The 21,348-nt window shown below is 42.3% G+C and overlaps 1 protein-coding gene across 4 annotated transcripts in view; it reads right to left on the reverse strand.

Moving 5' to 3' along the window:
• Positions 1–21,348, reverse strand: part of fgf14 (fibroblast growth factor 14) — a 231,629-nt gene that overhangs the window by 91,714 nt on the left and 118,567 nt on the right. Inside the window, exon 1 of one of the 4 annotated variants that reach the window (XM_020054947.2) lies at positions 10,836–10,905. The exons of 2 other annotated variants lie outside the window; for them this stretch is intronic. Coding sequence is in view for 1 of the 2 variants with exons in the window: in XM_010904511.4 (XP_010902813.1) it covers positions 5,116–5,308 (193 nt within the window). In the remaining variant the exon portion in view is untranslated. Of the gene's footprint in view, positions 1–5,115; positions 6,786–10,835; positions 10,906–21,348 lie in introns of those variants that run through there. One more of the 4 variants, XM_010904511.4, reaches the window with a different exon arrangement.

The following is a 21,348-nucleotide window of genomic DNA, read 5'->3' on the forward strand; positions in this document are numbered from 1 at the left end:
GGCCTGATAGGACTCCTTCTTCAGCTTGACAGCATCCCTTACTTCCGGTGTCCACCACCGGGTTCGGGGATTGCCGCCTCGACAGGCACCGGAGACCTTACGGCCACAGCTCCGAGCGGCCGCTTCGACAATGGCGGTGGAGAACATGGTCCACTCGGACTCAATATCTCCAGCCTCCCTCGGGATCCAGTCAAAGCTCTGCCGGAGGTGGGAGTTAAAGATCTCTCTGACAGGAGACTCTGCCAGACGTTCCCAGCAGACCCTTACAGTACGCTTGGGCCTGCCGAGTCTGTCCAGCTTCCTCCCCCGCCATCGGATCCAACTCACAACCAGGTGGTGATCAGTTGACAGCTCCGCCCCTCTCTTCACCCGAGTGTCCAAGACATGTGGCCGCAGGTCAGATGAAACGACAACAAAGTCGATCATCGACCTGCGGCCTAGGGTGTCCTGGTGCCACGTGCACTGATGGACACCCTTATGCTTGAACATGGTGTTCGTTATGGACAAACTGTGACTAGCACAGAAGTCCAATAACTGAACACCGCTCTGGTTCAGATCAGGGGGGCCGTTCCTCCCAATCACGCCCCTCCAGGTGTCACTGTCGTTGCCCACATGGGCGTTGAAGTCCCCCAGTAGAACGATAGAGTCCCCAGTCGGAGCACTTTCCAGCACCCCTCCCAGAGACTCCAAGAAGATCGGGTACTCTGCACTGCCGTTCGGCCCGTAGGCACAAACAACAGTGAGAGACCTATCCCCGACCCGTAGGCGGAGGGAAACGACCCTCTCGTTCATCGGGGTAAACTCCAACACATGGCGGCAGAGCTGGGGAGCTATAAGCAAACCCACACCAGCCCGCCGCCTCTCACCATGGGCAACTCCAGAGTAGTGAAGAGTCCATCCTCTCTCAAGGAGTGTGGTTCCAGAGCCCAAGCCGTGCGTAGAGGTGATCCCGACTACCTCTAGTCGGAACCTCTCAACCTCACGCACCATCTCAGGCTCCTTCCCCGCCAGCGAGGTGACATTCCACGTCCCTAGAGCTAGTTTCCGTGTCCGGGGATCGGGTTGTCTAGGCCCCCGCCTTCGACTGCCGCCCGATCCTCTCTGCACCGGCCCCTTATGGTCCCTCCTGTGGGTGGTGAGCCCACGGGAGGGCGGCCCCATGTCGCTCGTTCGGGCTGGGCCCGGCCGGGCCCCATGGGGAAAGGCCCGGCCACCAGGCGCTCGCGAACGAGCCCCAACCCCGGGCCTGGCTCCAGGGTGGGGCCCCGGCTGCGCCATGCCGGGCGACGTCACAGAACACACGATATCTTTCTTCATTAAGGGGTTTTTGAACCGCTCTTAGTCTGACCCGTCGCCTAGGACCTGTTTGCCTTGGGAGACCCTACCAGGGGCATATAGCCCCAGACAACATAGCTCCTAGGGTCACTCGGGTACTCAAACCCCTCCACCACGTTAAGGTGGCAGTTCAAGGAGAGGATAAAGATCTATTGTTGTTCAATAAAGATGCATCCAGTGATCTCTTTTTTAAAAGAGGCTTAATGGCAGCTGTTTTTAGAGATGTTGGGAAAATGCCAAATTGCAGAGAGCCATTAACTATTTGCTGTAGATCCATTGTTATAGAGTTAAAAGAGTTTTTAAAAAGTAAAAAAATATATATATATTGAATTGCTTTTTCATCTGTGAAAATCCTGACAAGAAAGGGACGGTATTATCCCTCCACTTGAAGCACTACATGGAACTTTCAGTGTTATTTTGTTTAGAGAAGTCATTTTTGATCAATTAAGCACATAAATTAGCGTGCATGACCACATGTGTGTTTATCTGTGAGAAATAAAAAACGAGAAGACAGAGAGGGCAGGGCTCTTGCATTTGCAGGGTTTCATCTGCATTTAGGTGAGCTCTGAAAACGGTCGCCGTCGTTGATATCATTCGCTAAAGTTTCCCCAGCAACTCAGAGTAAGGGGATATTTTCCTAGGCCATTTATCAAAAATAACACCCATGACGAAGGTGTGCAACAAATGCTTCTCCAAAATCACAAAAATTCACCAGGGACCAACAGGGTTCCACTAGACCACTTTGCGATGCAAAGAAAAACTGATTTCTCTTCTTATCATACTGTCATAAACCGCCTGTGTAAACCTACTGCATTATAAAGCCCAAATGCAATGCATTTCTTGCCAATGTTTCTCAGGGCAACATCACTGGAAACTCGTCATTGTTAATGACTGAAACGCTGACACACAAAACATACATATGCACCCACTCCTCCCCAGCTGAACACACACAGACAGGTAGCCTACATGAGTTGTGTACCGGCTTGCTAATTAAATGTCGATGGCAGGTGTGCTGCTGGCTTATATTTGTGGGGTTTATTTGTCCCTGAGGTAAGTAAGCCTGGCATTGGTGTCTTTCTCTCTGGAATGTATTAGCAAGGGGTTCCCCGTAGACAGTGGTGGCAGGTGCCAAGATATACAGGCATGCTTATGAGCCAAGCACACAGCGGCTTTGTCAGGCCTCGGTTTCTCCGTTGGCATTGTCTAGCATAATTTCCCTTCTCAAACTACATGGAAGCTCAGTCCACAAACTAAAATAACTGGGTAATTGGGTAGTACGGTCGACATCCAGACAGATAAGGGTTACGAATGTAAATGAGCTGTCTAGTTGGATAAATCCAGTCGATTTAAACCCAGGTTATTATCTGCGTTGCTGGTTTTGTATGATGTTTCTGTTGAATTTTAAGCCTCAATTTTTTTTACAATTTTCTTTTTAAAGTAACAACTGGTGCAAAATCTATCAAAATAAGGTTATTTTTGGTCAAGGTTTGCTAAGAATATACCTGTCTCATAGTTTGTGTTAGACATTGATCTAATGTGACTTAAATTATATCCAAATAAAGAAATTAAAGTCCACTCCAACACCAAACAAAAGGCACAAAAGGCACTAAGTAACCAAAATACTTTTGTCAACTATAGAATATGAATACCCACATACAGTACATATTCTGTTTCTAAACACGATTTCTCTGAATCATTCTGAATCATTTCAGGAATAAAGTCATAAAAAAATAAAATAAATTTAGTAACCGGATCTCCCTTCTTCTGAACAGCAATCCGTTAACTTCAAACCCAAACATGAATCTGTGAAACACGCAGTTTTGCAACTGTGTTCAGTTGAAACCGAACAATTAAACATAAATAATCTCGAAACCGCTTTTCTAGGCATATTGAACAGCAGTTTTGAAAAACATACCGAATAATCATTTGATCAAGTCTTCAATGTTTATGATGATTTTTAGTGACATACAATGTCAGCTAGCATGTAATTAATGATAATGTTTGACATTTCAGGGGAAATATTCATATTTTCAGTAGTAGGTTAGTGACGTAGCTAAGAAAAACCTCCATATTATCCGCCATTTACTGGCCACCTTACTATTTTATTGAATAATTTTATAATTGCTTTTCTATTACAAATGACATATCGTAGTCTTCTCTGAAGCGTCTACTAGGAAGTTTTAGCTAGCTTTCATTCCTTCCGGAAAAGGAATACAAGACTAATCACTTTGATATTACATGCCCGGTCTGTCGTTCAAGTCGAATTTCACGCATTGCAATTATCTAAATCAATTTACATACATGACATTTTTCAAATGTCCACATAAGTATTTTAACCTCCATACATGTCTATGAAAAATGAACGGGTATATTTATTAGCAAAACGCACCGTTGCTTTCCAGTGCATTTACATTTTGAACTTTACATTTTGAGGATTTACTTCGACCACTAGAAACGTCCGATAATGGGGGTGGCAGATAGTAGGGACACGTTAGCTACCATTTACAGAAGAGAGCTCGAGTCAGATGAGCGAGTTACGTTTAAAGCATCAAACTCAACCGAACGTGCTTCCAAATGAACACGATTCTATACCATTTCTAAACAATTTGAAAGAAGTTTAAGATGCGATGGAACGGTTGACAGAAAGAAACAGAGAAAATATATTGACTGATATGTTGACTAATTTAGTTAATAATTAAGGTTTTTGCGGGGATAAAGACCCCTTAAATAGGCCTAGCGACGTCCCTGAAAGTGGCAATCGAGCGTCCTGCTGAAAAGCAACATATGGTGACATTAAAAGGTTACAAAAATGGCTTAAAGCTATTCAATGATAGCTTTATTGTATTGGATAATGTCTGAAATAGTAACAGCAACACTCAATATAGAATACCATGATCGGTATGAAACGTTAATTATATTATTATAGAAACGTATACAACCGTCTTCACCATGCGATACCATGAATTAATGAGTCATCCTGTGTCTTTGTGGATGACCTGTTCATTCAGAGTAAGTAAATAAAATAACTAAAGGCTTGCATTGGCGGTTACTAATGAGTAAAATAGTAGCAAATCCTACATTGATCTAGTGTAAGTCTTAACTGTTTACAGAAATTGAGCCGTTTAAGCGAACAGACGTGGTGATAGCAATATTGCATAGATATTATCAAATGCTCTACCTATGCAAATTATAGAACTTCAGTACTTCCGAGATATAATCTCTTTAGCAACAGGTTTGGCACCTCACTTCGCCGACAGCTATAACCTAAATAATATTTTCCAAATGGAGACATACGAACTAGCCTAATAGATGTACTGAATTACCGGACAGCAGTGTACTTATCAGCTCCATCCAGTCGGTCTATATTAGAGACAAAATACATATAACATTTCGATAAGTGGAACGAATACCAAAGGACAAACCCGTAACAGGGAAACTCTTACTTTCATTTCATCCACCTGAGATTCCATGTATAAATCAGGGGTAGGTCTGTGTTCCTCCCTTCCCACCTGGGAACCAACAGACCGCTATTGTCATCCAAGAACCATGGGACAGGGTGCCACAGATTATTTCACACACAACATATACGCACTATTGTGCAGTAGTGCATAGGATAACACCATACAGGTTTATTAACGAGTTAATGCAGTTAATGAATTCTAATGCACCCATGTTATTGGAGAAATCGCTTTGCCTACTTGCAAGTGAGTTATTAACCAACTGAATGAAGTTTGGAAACAAAATAGTCACCATACACACAGCACATACAACTTCTCACACCTTGTCTCCGTAGTCTCCTCTTCTTCAACCCGAAGATACGCACTTTGGAGAAGATGTCGACCAGGTTGCCATTGCAGAGCCCCTTATTCTTACTGGGGCTCTTCCTTCGCCTGTTCTGGGGTGGTCGGTCAACATGCTGCTCGCGTGCCTCCCTCTTCTTTCGAATCAGACCGCTCGCGATAGCGGCTGCCATGGCTCAGTTTCTCACTGTTGGTCAGGTCTGGTCCGTACTCCGTCCGTACACGGAGCACAGACCACATAAATAACCGCCTTTAGTCGCTCACAGCTGGGGTCACAGTCCCATTGTGGCTGTTAGGCGGTCCGGTCCGTGGTGTAGAATCAGGTAAAATATCACTTTCGATCGTCCAGACACTACATTGTAGTGCTTATGTATGAAACATTTCGCTATGATATAATGTTTGTGAGCAGAATAAAAAACGCTTTATTAGCATCATAAAAATATTTCAATCCATGTTTTCGTCAGATGTTTGGTTGAAAAAAATACATGGAGGTGGCAAAAACTCACCTCGAACGAGACATAGCTCATCCGTTATATATTTGAATTGGTTTTCATTCCGTTAGGAGGCATCTTCACTTCCATTTCCTCGTAAATGTCCAATCTCATCTTCCAACAAGCTGATCTCGTCTCTTGCTTTTTTCCGTTCTCTACTTTTCTTGTCCTGAAGAACGCGTCTGGGATCAGAAGTCAGCACGCTGGACAGGGGCGGACACGGACGGTAGTGTTTTTGTGTGTGTGTGTGTGTGTGTGTGTGTGTGTGTGTGTGTGTGTGTGTGTGTGTGTGTGTGTGTGTGTGTGTGTGTGTGTGTGTGTGTGTGTGTGTGAGAGAGTGTATGTGTTTGCGCGAGAGTCGCCAGTTGTCCTAATAAACAAACACGCGGTTTAGTGGGTGATTATCGCACTCGGACGAAGGGTATACCGCCATGGTGCAGCACAAGAACACGAGGTTTACGCAGACATTTTTGCCAAGTTGCGCATGCAATACGGAAAACTTATCCTGAAATGTCTATTCACCTTTTAAAAAATGAGCCAATTGTTGTCTATATGATAACCCAATATTGAATGTAAAAATGGTCTTCATCTATTGAATAGCAATATAAGCTACCGATCCGATTGCACGGTTGGAGGGTGCGTTCTCACAACATCTGTATATTCCATAGTTGAGCAGTTATTGTAGATATGTATAGTTGTAACGGAGAAAGAAACAAAACGTAGGTGATAGTACACCAATTTGAAAAAAGGAAGAAAAACATATACCAAAGCTGACCTGGGTGCGTTGTGGATGACGTCTGCACGGTGTGCTGCATACAAATAGATCAACTTAAGACGCTGCCCGATGCGGATAGACAATGTCTGTCTGGATTTTCGTATTTGTCGCTGAAGAGTCAGCAATCCAGTGAATAATCTGAATAATCAAAAAGACAGCATAGACGCGGCTTGGGAACACATAGGCAACCGAGCACTCCTTTCCCGCGCAAAGGGGCAATTCGCATCAATCTCCGCCGCACAAAAAAGGGTGCCTCGCTTTCCATCTCTAGATCAACGCATCTTCCATACAAACAAGTGTTAATCACTCACTCCTCCCATTTGCTCTCGTCTCATAGAGTAAAAAGCAGAATAACATCCCCCCTCTCCTTCGACAACTCAATCCGAAGTCCTAGCTTTATGAACGGAGGTCGGGCTGATACCATAAGCCAGCCATTAAATAATGAAGGAGGCATCATCTAGGTAATAAATGACGCCCGGGTCAGAAGGCGTTCGCATCTAAATTGCAGTGGACACCCGGAAAATTGCAGCTCTGGCAAAGAGCAAAACCGGTACATTTGTACAGGGTTTAAGTTGCATTAACCATATTGTCGCGTAGCCTACGCATGGCCGAGGTCCGGTAAAGGAGTAGTATAAAAGAGTGGCCTTCATCAAAACGTAGCCTGCAGAACTAATCACAGATTGGAACTGGAATATTCTAATATTAATTATAGGCCATGGAAATTAAACTATTGCGATTTAATCTCTTGCAATAACATGTGCCATAGCCTATATTTAATGCCACAAAGACACTGGGCGTTTCAAGAAAAATGCTTTGAAGTTATGATTTTTGGGCCCCTGTTGCCTTAGATACACTTTAGGTTTAATTAATTCACTTCAGCACCATAATTTAATTCAGCACCATGGACAGCGCGTGGCTCGGGTTTCCGTCTCTCTCACAAACCCACGCTCACTTATATGAGCACATTATTAACTGCCTGATAAACCATGAAGCATACATTATACAAAGACATGAACATAATTATGTTACAAATCAGGAGACTCTTCCAAAAAAGAAATACTTGACACACAGCTTACAAATGCTGAATAAATGGTGAATTTACTATAAACATCATTACAAAAGCTGAGATTCTTTCACAGACAATGAAATTAAAACTCAAGAGAGCCATCTGCCGTTTGTCGCCGAAATTATACAACTGGGACCAGACGTAGAGTTTCCCATCACTATGCACTACGTTCTCATTTTTTAAAACAATATATATTTATATCGCCTGCAAAAAACATTACTTATTCATAGTAACATTGAACCTCATAATTTACAATATCAAGAACAACTATACACAAACTATTTATTTTTTGAAAAACGTTTAAAAAGCAGCCATTAGTGTTATGGCTATAGTTCTGCTTTGTTTACTTTTGTCCCCTGCTCTTAATTCAGTTATATTTAAGTTAAACTTAGAAAACAGTTTTATATGTTAGCACAGCACATCTTGTTTTCTAGAACTTTGAATCTAGAATACATTTGATAAACTAATTGATCATTATTTTCTTTATCGGTCGACACGTTTTCTTATAGCCTACTCTTTTTCCACACCCTATCAAAGCCTTTTATCGTAGTTCCCACATTCCCACATTTCAAAACCGCGGGGCTAGGGGTTGATTGGGCATTCGTTTTGTTTCTCTTTTACATTGCACTTTGAAACTAGGCAGCTGGTCAGTCACATTATTCAAAGCTTTAGAAAAAAAGAGAGAGGGAGAGCATGAAGGAAATACAAAATAGCCTACCTGTGGGTTCGTGTGTGTGTGTGTGTGTGTGTGTGTGTGCGTGTGCGCGCGTGCGTCTGTCTGGTTCAACCGGGGTTTTCTCAGCTACAGTCCCCCTGCGACCAGTCACGTGTCGGTCTTCACGTGAAAAAACAGCCGGAGGCAAGATTGAGATCAAAAGCTGCCAGAGAGACAGATGCAGTTGGAGACAGTGCAGTTTGTGTCGCAGCCAGCAGCGGACACTGTCAGCCCAACAATGACTGCTCGTAAAACCAGTAGTGAGCATATGGACAGAGATACGACACGAACTTGACTATTACAATAAAGTCTGTTTGTAATAGGCTATAAATTCAGTGCTTCACTGAAATTTAAGCAACCGCTTAGATACATGTTATATTTGAAATTACCAATTCACGGGGGTATGCTTGACATAAATCGAGACAAGCTGGCTCAATTCAGTCTGTTTTCTGCCGTCTCCCTCTCATTCTCTGTTCGGATTTTCTCTCTGATTTAGACATTTTCAGAAATTGTATTAATATTGTTAAGAAACTGCGTAAACAGTGCCAGAGCTGGTTTGCATGAATGTAATTATTTCAAAATGTTTTTACATGACAAATTAAATGCAAATGCTATACGAAGATATACTGCAGTAACAATAATGTTTTCTATCAATGACCTAAATATTCTAGTTTTTACCCACTGCCGTTAACTAGAAACATTTAGAAAAGTAAATCTAGAAAAATTATGAATAGCAAATCCTATTTACTGCAATAAATAAAGTCAAATCCCACAAGCAAGAAGAATAGCATTACATAACCACACGTCTCCAGCTGTTTCCACAGAGAAAGCACATTACTTAGAAGACATCGCAATAGTTCACAAGCGACGAAGCACCTCCGCGAAGAACCTATGCTACAACGTATTACCTTAAAGTTTGGAGCTATAGTGTTGCGCGTCGTCATTTGCGACATTCAAATCATGAGGACAATGCTTCAACTGCTTTAGGGTGGATCTAGCAGAATTGGGACATAGACATATGTGTTTTATGGAGGAAGCAGCGTTTTAGACATCGTCTTTGACCAGAGATGTGACACTGGGTTGTTGACGCCGCATGTGAGGATAGATAACCAGTTAATTTACAGAATGTAGACGGAGACATATTTGAACCATACATATAGATTAGATAGGTTCCACATCAGCAATGCAAAACAATGGGCAGTGATTTAATCTCGTTCAATTCAATACCACCCTAAGTTCTGGCAGATGCCTGCCGCTTCTGTAAAACAAGTGCGGTGCAGCTATCTGAAATGCCGAAATAGTGGCTACCTCCCATCACTTTGTTGAAATAATCCAAGATTTAAACTTCTGCAACACTATGCTGAATCCCATGGTGAGAGAGCTAAAATGAAAAACATTCTGAACATGTGATCGAAAGTGATATCAACCCTGCATAGTATCTGAGCCAAAACCAACTTTCCTCTTTCCTTAAGCTATTAAAGATTCAGCAATTTGGATATCTAGATTTTAACAACACAACCAAATTAAAAGAAATTAAAGAATCATTAATAATAAAACTGGTTTTGCTAGAAAGTTGAGTACATACCTACATGCCTTTTCCTTCGGTAAGTGTGGGACTCCATGGCCAACCCATTCCAACCTTAAGTAGGCTTGGAGCCCTTCCTTACTGCAATGGACCTGACCTGTAATGATTTCTGACCCATTTATACTGCTTATACTAGGAGATAACATTGTTAGTGGGAACTGACAGTCCGCCCCAAACTGTTCAAATTCATTTGTCACTAAGGCACTCTTTCAGGCGGGGGCATGTGGATTAAAAGTTTCTGTTTTAGAATTGGTGTGGCACCGATACAGAATGATTCTACAGCAAGAATGTCATTAAGACATACAATATGATGAACGTTTCCTAGATCAAATCACATTGATATAAAACACACTAGAGACCACATAGCATTCTGCATCCCTCTGCTGGTATGCCTCTAAAGCTAAGCAGGTTGGTCCCTGAACTGGAGACCAGATGCTGCTGAAAGTGGTATTAAAGGGCCAGTAGGGGGCTGTCTTTCCTCTGGGCTAAAGACCAGGGCAATGAAGAGGACATGGTGCAGGGTGCCATATATTAGATGGGTTGTTAAAGGGGTATCCTATCTCTCTGTGGTCACCAAAGATCCCAAGGCACTTATCATAGGGGTGTTAATTCTTGCATTCTGGCTGCATTTCCAATCTGGTCCTCATACAGTCATGGTCACCTAATCTTCCCTAACTTACAATTAGCTGGTTCATTTCCTCTTCTCCCCTAGACAAATAAAAATTATTGGTAAAGTACTGTTTGCAATTAATAATATTAACTTGCTCTCTATATCAGATCAGTTAAATCAGTGGTTCCCAACCAGGAGTACTATACTGGTAAAATACACAAGGGGGTACTTTTGGGATACTCCATGCAAAGCAAAAATGTGTTGGTGGTACAACAATAAGGTTGAAAACCACATTAAATTACTAAAATGCACTTGGGCACCCAAAATCAACTGTAAATTAACACAGAATCATTAAAGACAGATACATGATTCAAATTTCCGAAACCTGATGAAAAATGCCTGATAACATTGAACATTTAATGGAGAAGTTGGTCTTGTAACTCAAACCTGCTGCTTACCACAACCTTGGGGACGTGTAAAGATCCATCAGGAGTTGACGTACTAATCAAATCTCTTTCCTCAGAATTACGTTACTGCTTAAGAGATGCCCTGCCGCAGAGGAAAACAAAATGTCACCAATTGAGACTTCGGTAAACAAGGCTGTGGATTATTCCTATTACTTTGTGGGGGGAGAGGGGCTCTACTCAGGTCCCCTCTGTGATGGGGGAAACTGTTAATAGGAGTCAGGACTTCTTCAGGACTTAGACTGAGATGTGAACATTTAGAAATATGAAGCTCTTTGGTGGCAGAAACCTCATTAAATTACACTATCAAATATATTGAAAATCCCTAAATTGAGGATAGACTAATGATTTTGCTTAGCAGCAAATTAGGTATTTTTTCTTCTCTAAGCAATGGGGTTTAATCAGAGGTTACATAAGTCTGGCAAATATGAAAACTCTACTTTTGGGAGACCTGAAGGACCACATTCCGTTGAAGGCTGACAGAAGAGAAAAATAAATTATAAACAATATTTGGAAAGGCATGATGGAATATAAAATAAAGCAACTTGACAGTTACGTTTAGTTACCAATTCCACATTAAGGTTTTGACATTTACAGTATTTAGAAAAATTTAAAACCAGGATGCACCTAATTTCAAACAGAAAAAACACCTGCCAACAAATTATATAATTGTTTTGGTCCATAGAGAAATAGCATTTAAACAGATTTCCCCACTTATTTTTTTATTATTGCAGAAAATCCACCATTTGGATGTGCAGAATCTCCAGGGCGTCATACACGCACTTTTTTTATCGGCCCTGTGGTGTCTAAGATATTGTGTGTGAAATACATATGCAATCAAAGACTAGGACAAATCCTCCCCATTTCATCATTGGGGGAAAAAGAACAACCCTCCAGTGCCAACAGACACATTGGTTATTTACATCTATTCCTTTCATAACCACTTCGGTGGGCAGACAAATTGTTTGTTTTCCCATGGGGCATTAGCCATAAAAGCTATTAAATGCTCTTCATGCATTGTCCAGAGGATATAATATGGCGCTAGAACAATATGGATCTCTGTGAGAATGACGGACCAATGGCCTTCAGACAGTGACAAGATTAGAGGTTCAACCCAAACTGCACCCTGTTCTCTATTTTTACCTAGACCCTATTATCTCTAGTCAAAAGAAGCATGCTTATTGAGGGAAAAGAGGGCTATTCGCAAATCCGCCCTAGGATAGACTGGGGGTGTCAAAGGACTCCAACCGAGACACTAATGAAACAAAATAACCTACAAGGCCACTGAACCATTAAAATCCTAATTTGCTGTCCTCCATCAACTGTCAGAGTCTTCACAGTGTCACCTCTAACTCACTGAAACATTTGTTTTAGTTTAAGTTTAGTTATAGTGAACTACATAGTGAAACTAAAAGTCTGATCTATGTTTTGACAGACAATGCCCTCCTTGTATATGTTCTCTTCTTCTTTTGAAGAAGAAATAAGGCTATGAGGATTATAGTAAGGTGTCTATAGTAAGGTGTGTTTCATTAATAAAAATACATTTGCCTGAAAATAAGAGACAAACTATTTCAATAGTGACAACAAATTATTCACTCTCCCAAAACTTACAAATGGTACTGAATTTAGCTGAATATACTGTATCTCTTGACTTGTTTACTGATAAAAGTTGCAAGAGAGATCAGACAACCTGCTCAATCTAATAATTAGGTCTTTCAATTGGCAACAATGTAGGGACAAATGCATGACGCAAGCCGCAAACAATTAATTCCATTTGATACATTTAGTTTTGTTGTTCTTGTTTCTTCTTAGAATATATCCTTACATTCTACAGTGGTGTCTCATGAGGGTCTTGAACCTTCCAATCTGTATCATATCTGCCATTACTACCCCCAAAATAAACATTTTATGCAAAAGCTAAACTGTTTCGTATTGACTGACATTGGTCCCTCAGGTCCCAACAGTAAGGTCTGCCAGTCCAATCACACTTGGCTCTTATGACTTATAGCCATTGCTGGACTTTTGCTGGACAATTCCAGAAGAGATTTGATTATTCTGTTTCCTCATGGCACAGTTCAATGCTGAGAGAATGTTGAGCATTTTTCTTGTGAGTGAGTGCTCTTTACAATCCTCAAACGGAACAAGTTCCAATCTTAAAGCCTGTCCCACTGTGTGTTTTCATTGTTTCCCTCTAATCAGGAGCTGATTTAGACCTGGGATGCCAAGTGTGTAAAACAGAAAAGCAGCAGGATATGGGAAGGGTAAAAGTTGAATAGCCTTTAGCCATATCTTAAATTAATCTGTGTCAAAAAACTGCTAAAGTTTTTTCCTACAAAGATATGTTTTATGCATGTTATGGGTACATAAAAAACAGCTCAAATGACACCTAAACAGCATGGAGATAGTGTTCACAAACTACCCAGGTATTGACAAATGCCTGTGTCACCCTGGAAGCTATATTCAACCACAACTACGGAATAGCCTGCTTACTAGTTATTAGATATTAATTTCTTGCCCCCCGTAGTTGTGCAGTGTTCCAAAGGTTCAGACAAAAGATTAAAAAAAAACGTATGTGGGCTTGGCAAAACCACATTTCCTATAAACAAAGGCATGTGCATAATGTCTGTCGACTTCACTTACTTTGCAGGGGTTTGAATGTCCCTTGCTATCAACTACAAGTGTCGACAACTGATCATCCGACAACTAGCAAGGAGACCATTCTGCAGATGTGGTTGAAGGTACCTAGAAGCGAAAAGCCAAGCGTACTGATGCAGAAACGTTCAGTTGTGGCTGTGGGCTTTTACAATTTAGTTTGATTTGCACCCGCTCACAGGGAATCTGATTATGAAAGAAAAAACCACCAATGTTTGAATGTCAAAGGATTCGTCTCAAGCCTGCAGCCGGTTCACAAGTGATTAGTTAAATGTGACATTCTGAGATTTACTTAGACTGCATGCTTTTATCTAAGCGCTCCACAAAATATCAAAAGCAGTAATTCTATTAACATTATGTTGATCTGAAAGCCTGTACATGCAGAAATGTTGGGAAATTGACATGAATACAAAAAATACAAAAACAAATCTGGTGAAGAAGATACAGCTATTCTTTTCTGCATCGTATTGTAATAAAGAACACATTTATAAATGGCGCAGAAATGTATTTGCAATGTACATTGCCGTTCAAAGGTTTGGGGTCAGTTAGAAATTCTCATGATTTCCATGAAAACAAACAAAATGAATTTGAATAGGAAATATAGCAAAATCAAAAGGAAATATATTAAGTTAAATAATTATTTTGAAATGAAATAATAATTGTGTCCTTCAAAATGTGCTTTTGTCAAAGAATCCTCCATTTGCAGCAATCACAGCCTTGCAGACCTTTGGCATTCTCGTAGTCAATTTGTTGAGGTAATTTGAAGAGATTTTACCCCATGCTTCCTGAAGCCCCTCCCACAAGTTGGATTAGCTTGATGGGCTCTTCTTTACATAACATTCGGTCAAGCTTCTACCACAACAGCTCAATAGGGTTGAGATCCAGTGACTGTGCTAGCCATTCCATTATCGATAGAATACCAGCGGACTGCTTCTTTTCTAGTTACTGTATATCTTAGAGCTCTGCTTTAGGTCACTGTCCTGTTGTAGGAGGCGTCAAGCAATCCTCAAGCATCTTTTCATTTGCCTTAATCTTTTATTTTTATTGGCCAGTCTGAGATATGGCTTTTTCTTTGCAACTCTGCCTAGAAGGCCAGCAAACCAGAATCGCCTCTTCGCAAGTTGACGTTTAGACTGGTGTTTTGCAGCTGAAACTGACAGGTGGCTCTGTATGGTCTGAATTCAATCATAAATAGAAAAATTATTATGGGTGTCATAATCATATTGTCCTGTATGCACATAAGGTGAATTATTATTTAATTGTTCTGTTCACTTTTATTGTGATACAATGCTTATTTGTGCAAGAAAAAGGGTTTGAAAAGTGTTTTTGGAATGGCAGAACAGTTCCACAAGGGTTTTTGGGTTGATTTCAATGAAAAATTGTGTCATAAACATGTAGGACAAAAGGCAAATTATTTCATTTTTCTGTTCACATTCATTGTGAAGCCTTTTCTTACACAAATGTACATTGTGTTTGCACAGAACATTTGTATTGGGAGTATCACTCCATATGGGGGTGTTATGGTCAGAATTCAATGATATATAGAAAAAATCTGATTTCCCTTATGAAATTATTTACTTAATTGTGCATTTTTCCCTAAAACACTACCTTATAAGAACATTAACATGCAAGCTTATATTAGCTGAGGTCATTTGGAATAATTTGATTCCAAATACACAATGATCGATTTACATTACATATTGTTTATAAGCCCAAATATAAAAGTAGTGACACCCAAACATTTTAAGCGTAGTACTCAGAGGGTTAAATGAGTCAAACCCTAAAGCTTGCTTCAGTCTTGCTAAAACACTTAGTTAGATTAATTTTATGGCAGGAGGAATTTGGTTATATACAACTGCATTATGATCAACACTAATGTTATGATTTCACAAAGGAAACAATTTGGAAACAATCATCAAAAGATACTGTGATATGATTGTTGTGTTTGAGATGTCAATAATGTAATTTCTGTGTCAAGTAGCCTACTGGAGCTGGAGTTCCTTTACCTCACCTCGGTTACACCATAGACAATATGGTTGTTCTATTATCTATGGTCAAACCCAGAGAAATAAAGCATAGATGGGACATAAAGTTCCATCTGACATCCCAATAGCTGTTGTTCACCTCAAAGAACATGAAGATGTTGTATTCCTCTAAATAAAGTTAGAATTTTCACAATATAATTCAAATTTCAAATAAACGGATACTTCCTGTATTTAACAATCAGTTTTGTTCACAATTGTATCAATCCACATGATAATTCGGGAAGAGTAAATGCATACACAGTAAAAAACAGTAAGTATTTGCTAGCTAGCAAGCAAGCATTACCTCTTACACCTTTGATATTCACCTCGGACAGTTAAAATGTATTTGCTTGAGAGAGAAAGGAAAATACATATATATTGTCTGAGCAGGAAAAACATTGTTTGGGGGATACAGCCTTACTTGTTCAAAACATAACACTCATATGATGAATTGACTGAATAGAACCTTGGAAAGCAGCTAAAGGGAGGCGATGGTGAATCAGTTTATCTCCAACCCTTGCCCAGAATATCCAGAGGCAATGTGTACTGTGTATTATAAAATATCAATTGGAAGTATTACTTACAATCTGTCTTGTCTCCACGGGTTGACCTGGGTAACATGATAGAAATGCATTCACCTTTAGTCCTCTTCTAAGTGAATGTATTAAAATGTTTCTCACAAAAATTGTCTCGTTGGCCAAGTTGCTCCATTGATTATCCCACAATATGACTCGGGAGAGACAGAGGTATTGTCCAAATTTAATTAACTCGAGATCCACGAGCATCAACACTTAAAAACAACGGAAATCCAGAAGTTAAATGTTTATTTATCAAATGCACCTAATAAGACAGCAATGAAAATCTTGTTACATGGCACACGAGATCTACATAGTAAGAATGAAGAAATATTTAAAGCAAAAATATAGCAAACCCGATTCAAAAAAAGTTGGGACACTGTACAATTGTGAATAAAAACAGAATGCAATGATGTGGAAGTTTCAAATTTCAATATTTAATTCAGAATACAACATAGATGACATATCAAATGTTTAAACTGAGAAAATGTATCACTTTAAGGGAAAATAAGTTAATTTTACATTTCATGGCATCAACACATCTCAAAAAAGTTGGGACAAGGCCATTTTTACCACTGTGTGGCATCCCCTCTTCTTTTTATAACAGACTGCAAACGTCTGGGGACTGAGGAGACAAGTTGCTCAAGTTTATGAATAGGAATGTTGTCCCATTCTTGTCTAATACAGGCTTCTAGTTGCTCAACTGTCTTAGGTCTTTTTTGTCGCACCTTCCTCTTTATGATGCGCCAAATGTTTTCTATGGGTGAAAGATCTGGACTGCAGGCTGCCCATTTCAGTACCCGGATCCTTCTTCTATGCAGCCATGACATTGTAATTGATGCAGTATGTGGTCTGGCATTGTCATGTTGGAAAATGCAAGGTCTTCCCTGAAAGAGACGATGTCTGGATGGGAGCATATGTTGTTTTAGAACTTGGATATAACTGTCAGCATTGATGGTGCCTTTCCAGATGTGTAGGCTGCCCATGCCACACGCACTCATATGCAACCCCATACCATCAGAGATACAGGTCTCTGAACTGAGCGCTGATAACAACTTGGGTTGTCCTTGTCCTCTTTAGTCCGGATGACATGGCGTCCCAGTTTTCCAAAATGAACTTAAAATTTTGATTTGTCTGACCACAGAACACTTTTCCACTTTGCCACAGTCCATTTTAAATGATCCTTGGTCCAGAGAAAACGCCTGCGCTTCTGGATCCTGTTTAGATATGGCTTCTTTTTTGACCTATAGAGTTGTAGCCGGCAATGGCAAATGGCACGGTGGATTGTGAAGATCCGAAGATCACGTGCATCCAGTATGGTTTTACGGTCTTGACCCTTACGCACAGAGATTGTTCCAGATTCTCTGAATCTTTGGATGATATTATGCACTGTAGATGATGATTACTTCAAACTCGTTGCAATTTTTCTCTGAGAAACTCCTTACTGATATTGCTCCACTATTTTTCGCTGCAGCATTGGGGGAATTGGTGATCCTCTGCCCATCTTGACTTCTGAGAGACACTGCCACTCTGAGAGGCTCTTTTTATACCCAATCATGTTGCCAATTGACATACTAAGTTGCCAATTGGTCCTCCAGCTGTTCCTTATCTGTACATTTAACTTTTCCGGCCTCTTATTGCTACCTGTCCCAACTTTTTTGGAATGTGTAGCTCTCATGAAATCCAAAATGAGTAAGTTTATGAGAATTGTAAATTATTCCATTCCTTTTTTACTCACAATTTGTACAGTGTCCCAACTTTTTTGGAATCGTGTTTGTATATACAAGCGTAAGCGTAAGCGTAAGTGAAGCAACCTATCTTCACATAGCTTGTTGATGTTAAAGTTAAAACTCACCTCGATGACATCACTGCCAAAGAACAGGAGCTGTGTATTGTGACTATAGGTAATTGTTTGCAAGTGCCAATTGGAATTCAGCCCCTTCCGCTGACAGTTTTGTCAGTGTACAGTTTAAAAAATGTATGTTACCGCAACAGACTACTGAATGTACTGAAGTGTTTTGGAGTAGTTTTCCGCTTGCAACGCACCTTTGCAATAGCGGTACAAAACCTTTCCATTCATTAATTTGGACGATGCTAATAATGCTAATTACAGACTGGGATAGAGCTGAATACTGGATTCTTTAAAATAAAATTACTCTATGGGCATTCTGGAATATCTTCTGAACACTGAGAAAATTAATAATTTTGAAGCAATAGCAGACACCCCAGGTCTTAGCGCCCACCAATCGATGTATATAGTGAATTGCCATATGTGACTGCACGGTTCATAAAAATTTGAATGTGCATGGTTAACACAGAGGGAGGCTAAAGCCCCTCTGACATGGCCTAGCGACGTCACTGTTTCTGGCCAGTTTGAGCCTGTAACCGAACCCACAATTGCTGATGCTTCAGATACTCATCTAGTTTAAAGACAGTTTATTTCTTCTTTAATCAGCACAATAGTTCAAAGTTCAAACATAATTGCAAAAGGGTTTTGAGATGAACAATTAGCCTTCTGAAATGATACACTTGGATTAGCAAACCCACTGGAACACAGGAGTGATGTTTGCTGATAACAGGAGTGATGTTTGCTGATATTCTATTAAAAAAACTGTTTCCAGCTACAATAGCAATTTCAAACACTGGCAAGGACATCACAGTAAAGACAATCATTGTCATTAAATATGAGTCAATAGGCCATTCTCCCAACAAAGTACAGTTGTGCTCTTAAGTTTGCATACCCTGGTGGAAATTGTGACATTTTGGCACTGATTTAGAAAATATGACTGATAATGCAAAAAAACTGTATTTTCTTGAAGGATAGTGATCATATGAAGTCATTTAATATCACAGTTGTTTGGCTCCTTTTTAAATCATAATGATAACAAATCACCCAAATGGCCCTGAACAAAGTTTACATACCCTTGAATGTTTGGCCCACAAGGTGACATACACAGCTGAAAATGGCAATTAAAGGTGAATTTCCCACACCTGTGGCTTTTTAAAATGCAATTACTGTCTGTGTATGAATTGTCAATGAGTTTGTTAGCTCTCACATGAATGCACTGAGCAGGCTCTGAGCCATGGGGAGCAGAAAAGAACTGTCAAAAGACCTGCGCAACAAGGTAATGGAAATGTATTGTGACAACTGCGACCTCTGCTGGTTCACCTCCCCCTGCAGTGGGCGGGCCCCAGCGGTCGACGTCACCGGCTTTCTGACACCACCGTCTCATCATACATTTCACCTGTGTCCCGTTTAGTGCACCTGTTCCTCATCATCGCTGTTTCCCCCCGGTATATATGTTCCCTCTGCTCCCCCTGTCTTTGTGTGTGATTGTCTCCGACAGTGTCAAAGAGCTGTGCGACGCTTCGTACCATATATATTGTATATCTCTCCTGGATACCATTAAATATCCTTCTACCACGCCTTCTCCTGCTCCTCCTTGTTCCCACACCCCGAAGCCGTGACAGAATCACACACCAATACTACAACAAGGATATGGAGCCTGAAGGAGCCACAGGCGAGGTCGGTGTTGCGGAGGCAGTTCAAGTACACTCAACAATGCTGGCCAGCCTAGGCGCTGCAATGGACAGCGTACTGAAAGCGGTGCAGCGCTTAGAGCTGAGCCAGCGGAACCCCGCAGCACCGGCCGTCTCTACGCCTCCCCAAGCCACGCCGCCCAACACGGGAGCGATGGCCATTCCGCTACCCAGGGCCTACGACGGGGCGGCGGACCGCTGCCAGGGTTTCCTGCTGCAACTGGACATCGCGCTCCAGGCATTGTATCCTGCGCCGACCGAAGCCCAGAAGATCTCTTCACTCGTCTCCTGCCTGTCCGGGAGAGCCCTGGAGTGGGCCACCGCCGTTTGGAACTTCGAGCAGCCCACCCAGGGCAGCTACGCTGAGTTCACCCGCCGCTTCCGAGTCGTGTTTGACCATCCGCACGAAGGGAGAGAGGCGGGTGAACGACTGTTCCACCTACGGCAGGAGACGAGATCGGCGCAGGAGTTCGCTCTGGAGTTCCGGACCCTGGCAGCGGGATCGGGGTGGAACGAGCGGGCTCTGATCGACCACTACCGGTGTAGCCTACGCGAGGACGTCCGGAGGGAGCTGGCTTGTCGAGACGTGTCCCTCTCCTTTGACCAACTGGCGGACATCTCCATCCGTCTCGACAACCTGCTAGCTGCCCGAGGACGTCCCGGTAGAGGCCCGCCCGTTCCACCCTGCCAACCCGTCACCGCCGTCCCCGTGGAATTGGGGGCGGCTGCACTGCCGGGCAGACGTCGGGGAGGGCAGGTGCGGAATGCCTCCAGGGGGCAACGAGGCCGTAATACTGCACCACGCCGCACCTCCCTCCCTGAGTCAAGAGGCGACAGGCAGGGCACTTCCGCATCACCCCAGGTAGCACATGCACATTCACCACTAACCTCTTCCCTCTCTATGTGCACTGTCCCTGTTAGGTTCCCCGGATTTCCGCTGCTTGCCCGGTGTAAGGCGCTGGTAGACTCAGGCGCAGCCGGGAATTTCATGGATAGGTCTTTTGCCCTACGGTCGCACATACCCCTCCAGGACCTCGACACCCCCCTGCCCGTGAGAGCTTTAGACAGCCGGCCACTAGGGTCCGGTCTGGTCACGAGTTGCACTGTTCCCCTCCTCCTGATTACCGACAGCCGACACAGCGAAACCATTACATTCCACATCATCGACTCTCCCACGTTCCCAGTCGTTTTAGGTTTCCCCTGGTTGTCCCTACACGACCCCTTCATCTCCTGGTCTAGTCGACGTCTGTCGGGGTGGTCGCGGAAGTGCCAGGGTAGGTGTTTGGGTGTTTCCGTTGGCTCGACCTCGGTGGAAAGTCCAGACAGTGCGCCCGCCGTGCCCATTCCCCCCGAATACAGGGACTTGGCTACGGTTTTCTCCAAAGCCAAGGCTGCTGTGTTGCCACCACACCGGCTGGGGGATTGTGCGATAGACCTCGTTGACGGAGCCGCACTCCCGAAGGGTCACGTGTATCCACTGTCCCGCACCGAAACGGAGACTATGAACGCCTACGTTGCGGAAGCGTTGGAACAGGGCTACATCAGGCCCTCCAAGTCACAGGTCTCCTCGAGTTTCTTTTTTGTGAAAAAGAAGGACGGTGGTTTGCGCCCGTGCATCGATTACCGGGCGCTGAACAAGATCACCATTCCGTTCCGCTACCCTCTCCCTTTGATCTCTGCGGAGGTGGAGAGGATGCACGGGGCCCGCTTTTTCAC

This window comes from Esox lucius, chromosome 16, assembly GCF_011004845.1.
Source record: "Esox lucius isolate fEsoLuc1 chromosome 16, fEsoLuc1.pri, whole genome shotgun sequence".
NCBI classification, from domain to species: domain Eukaryota; kingdom Metazoa; phylum Chordata; class Actinopteri; order Esociformes; family Esocidae; genus Esox; species Esox lucius.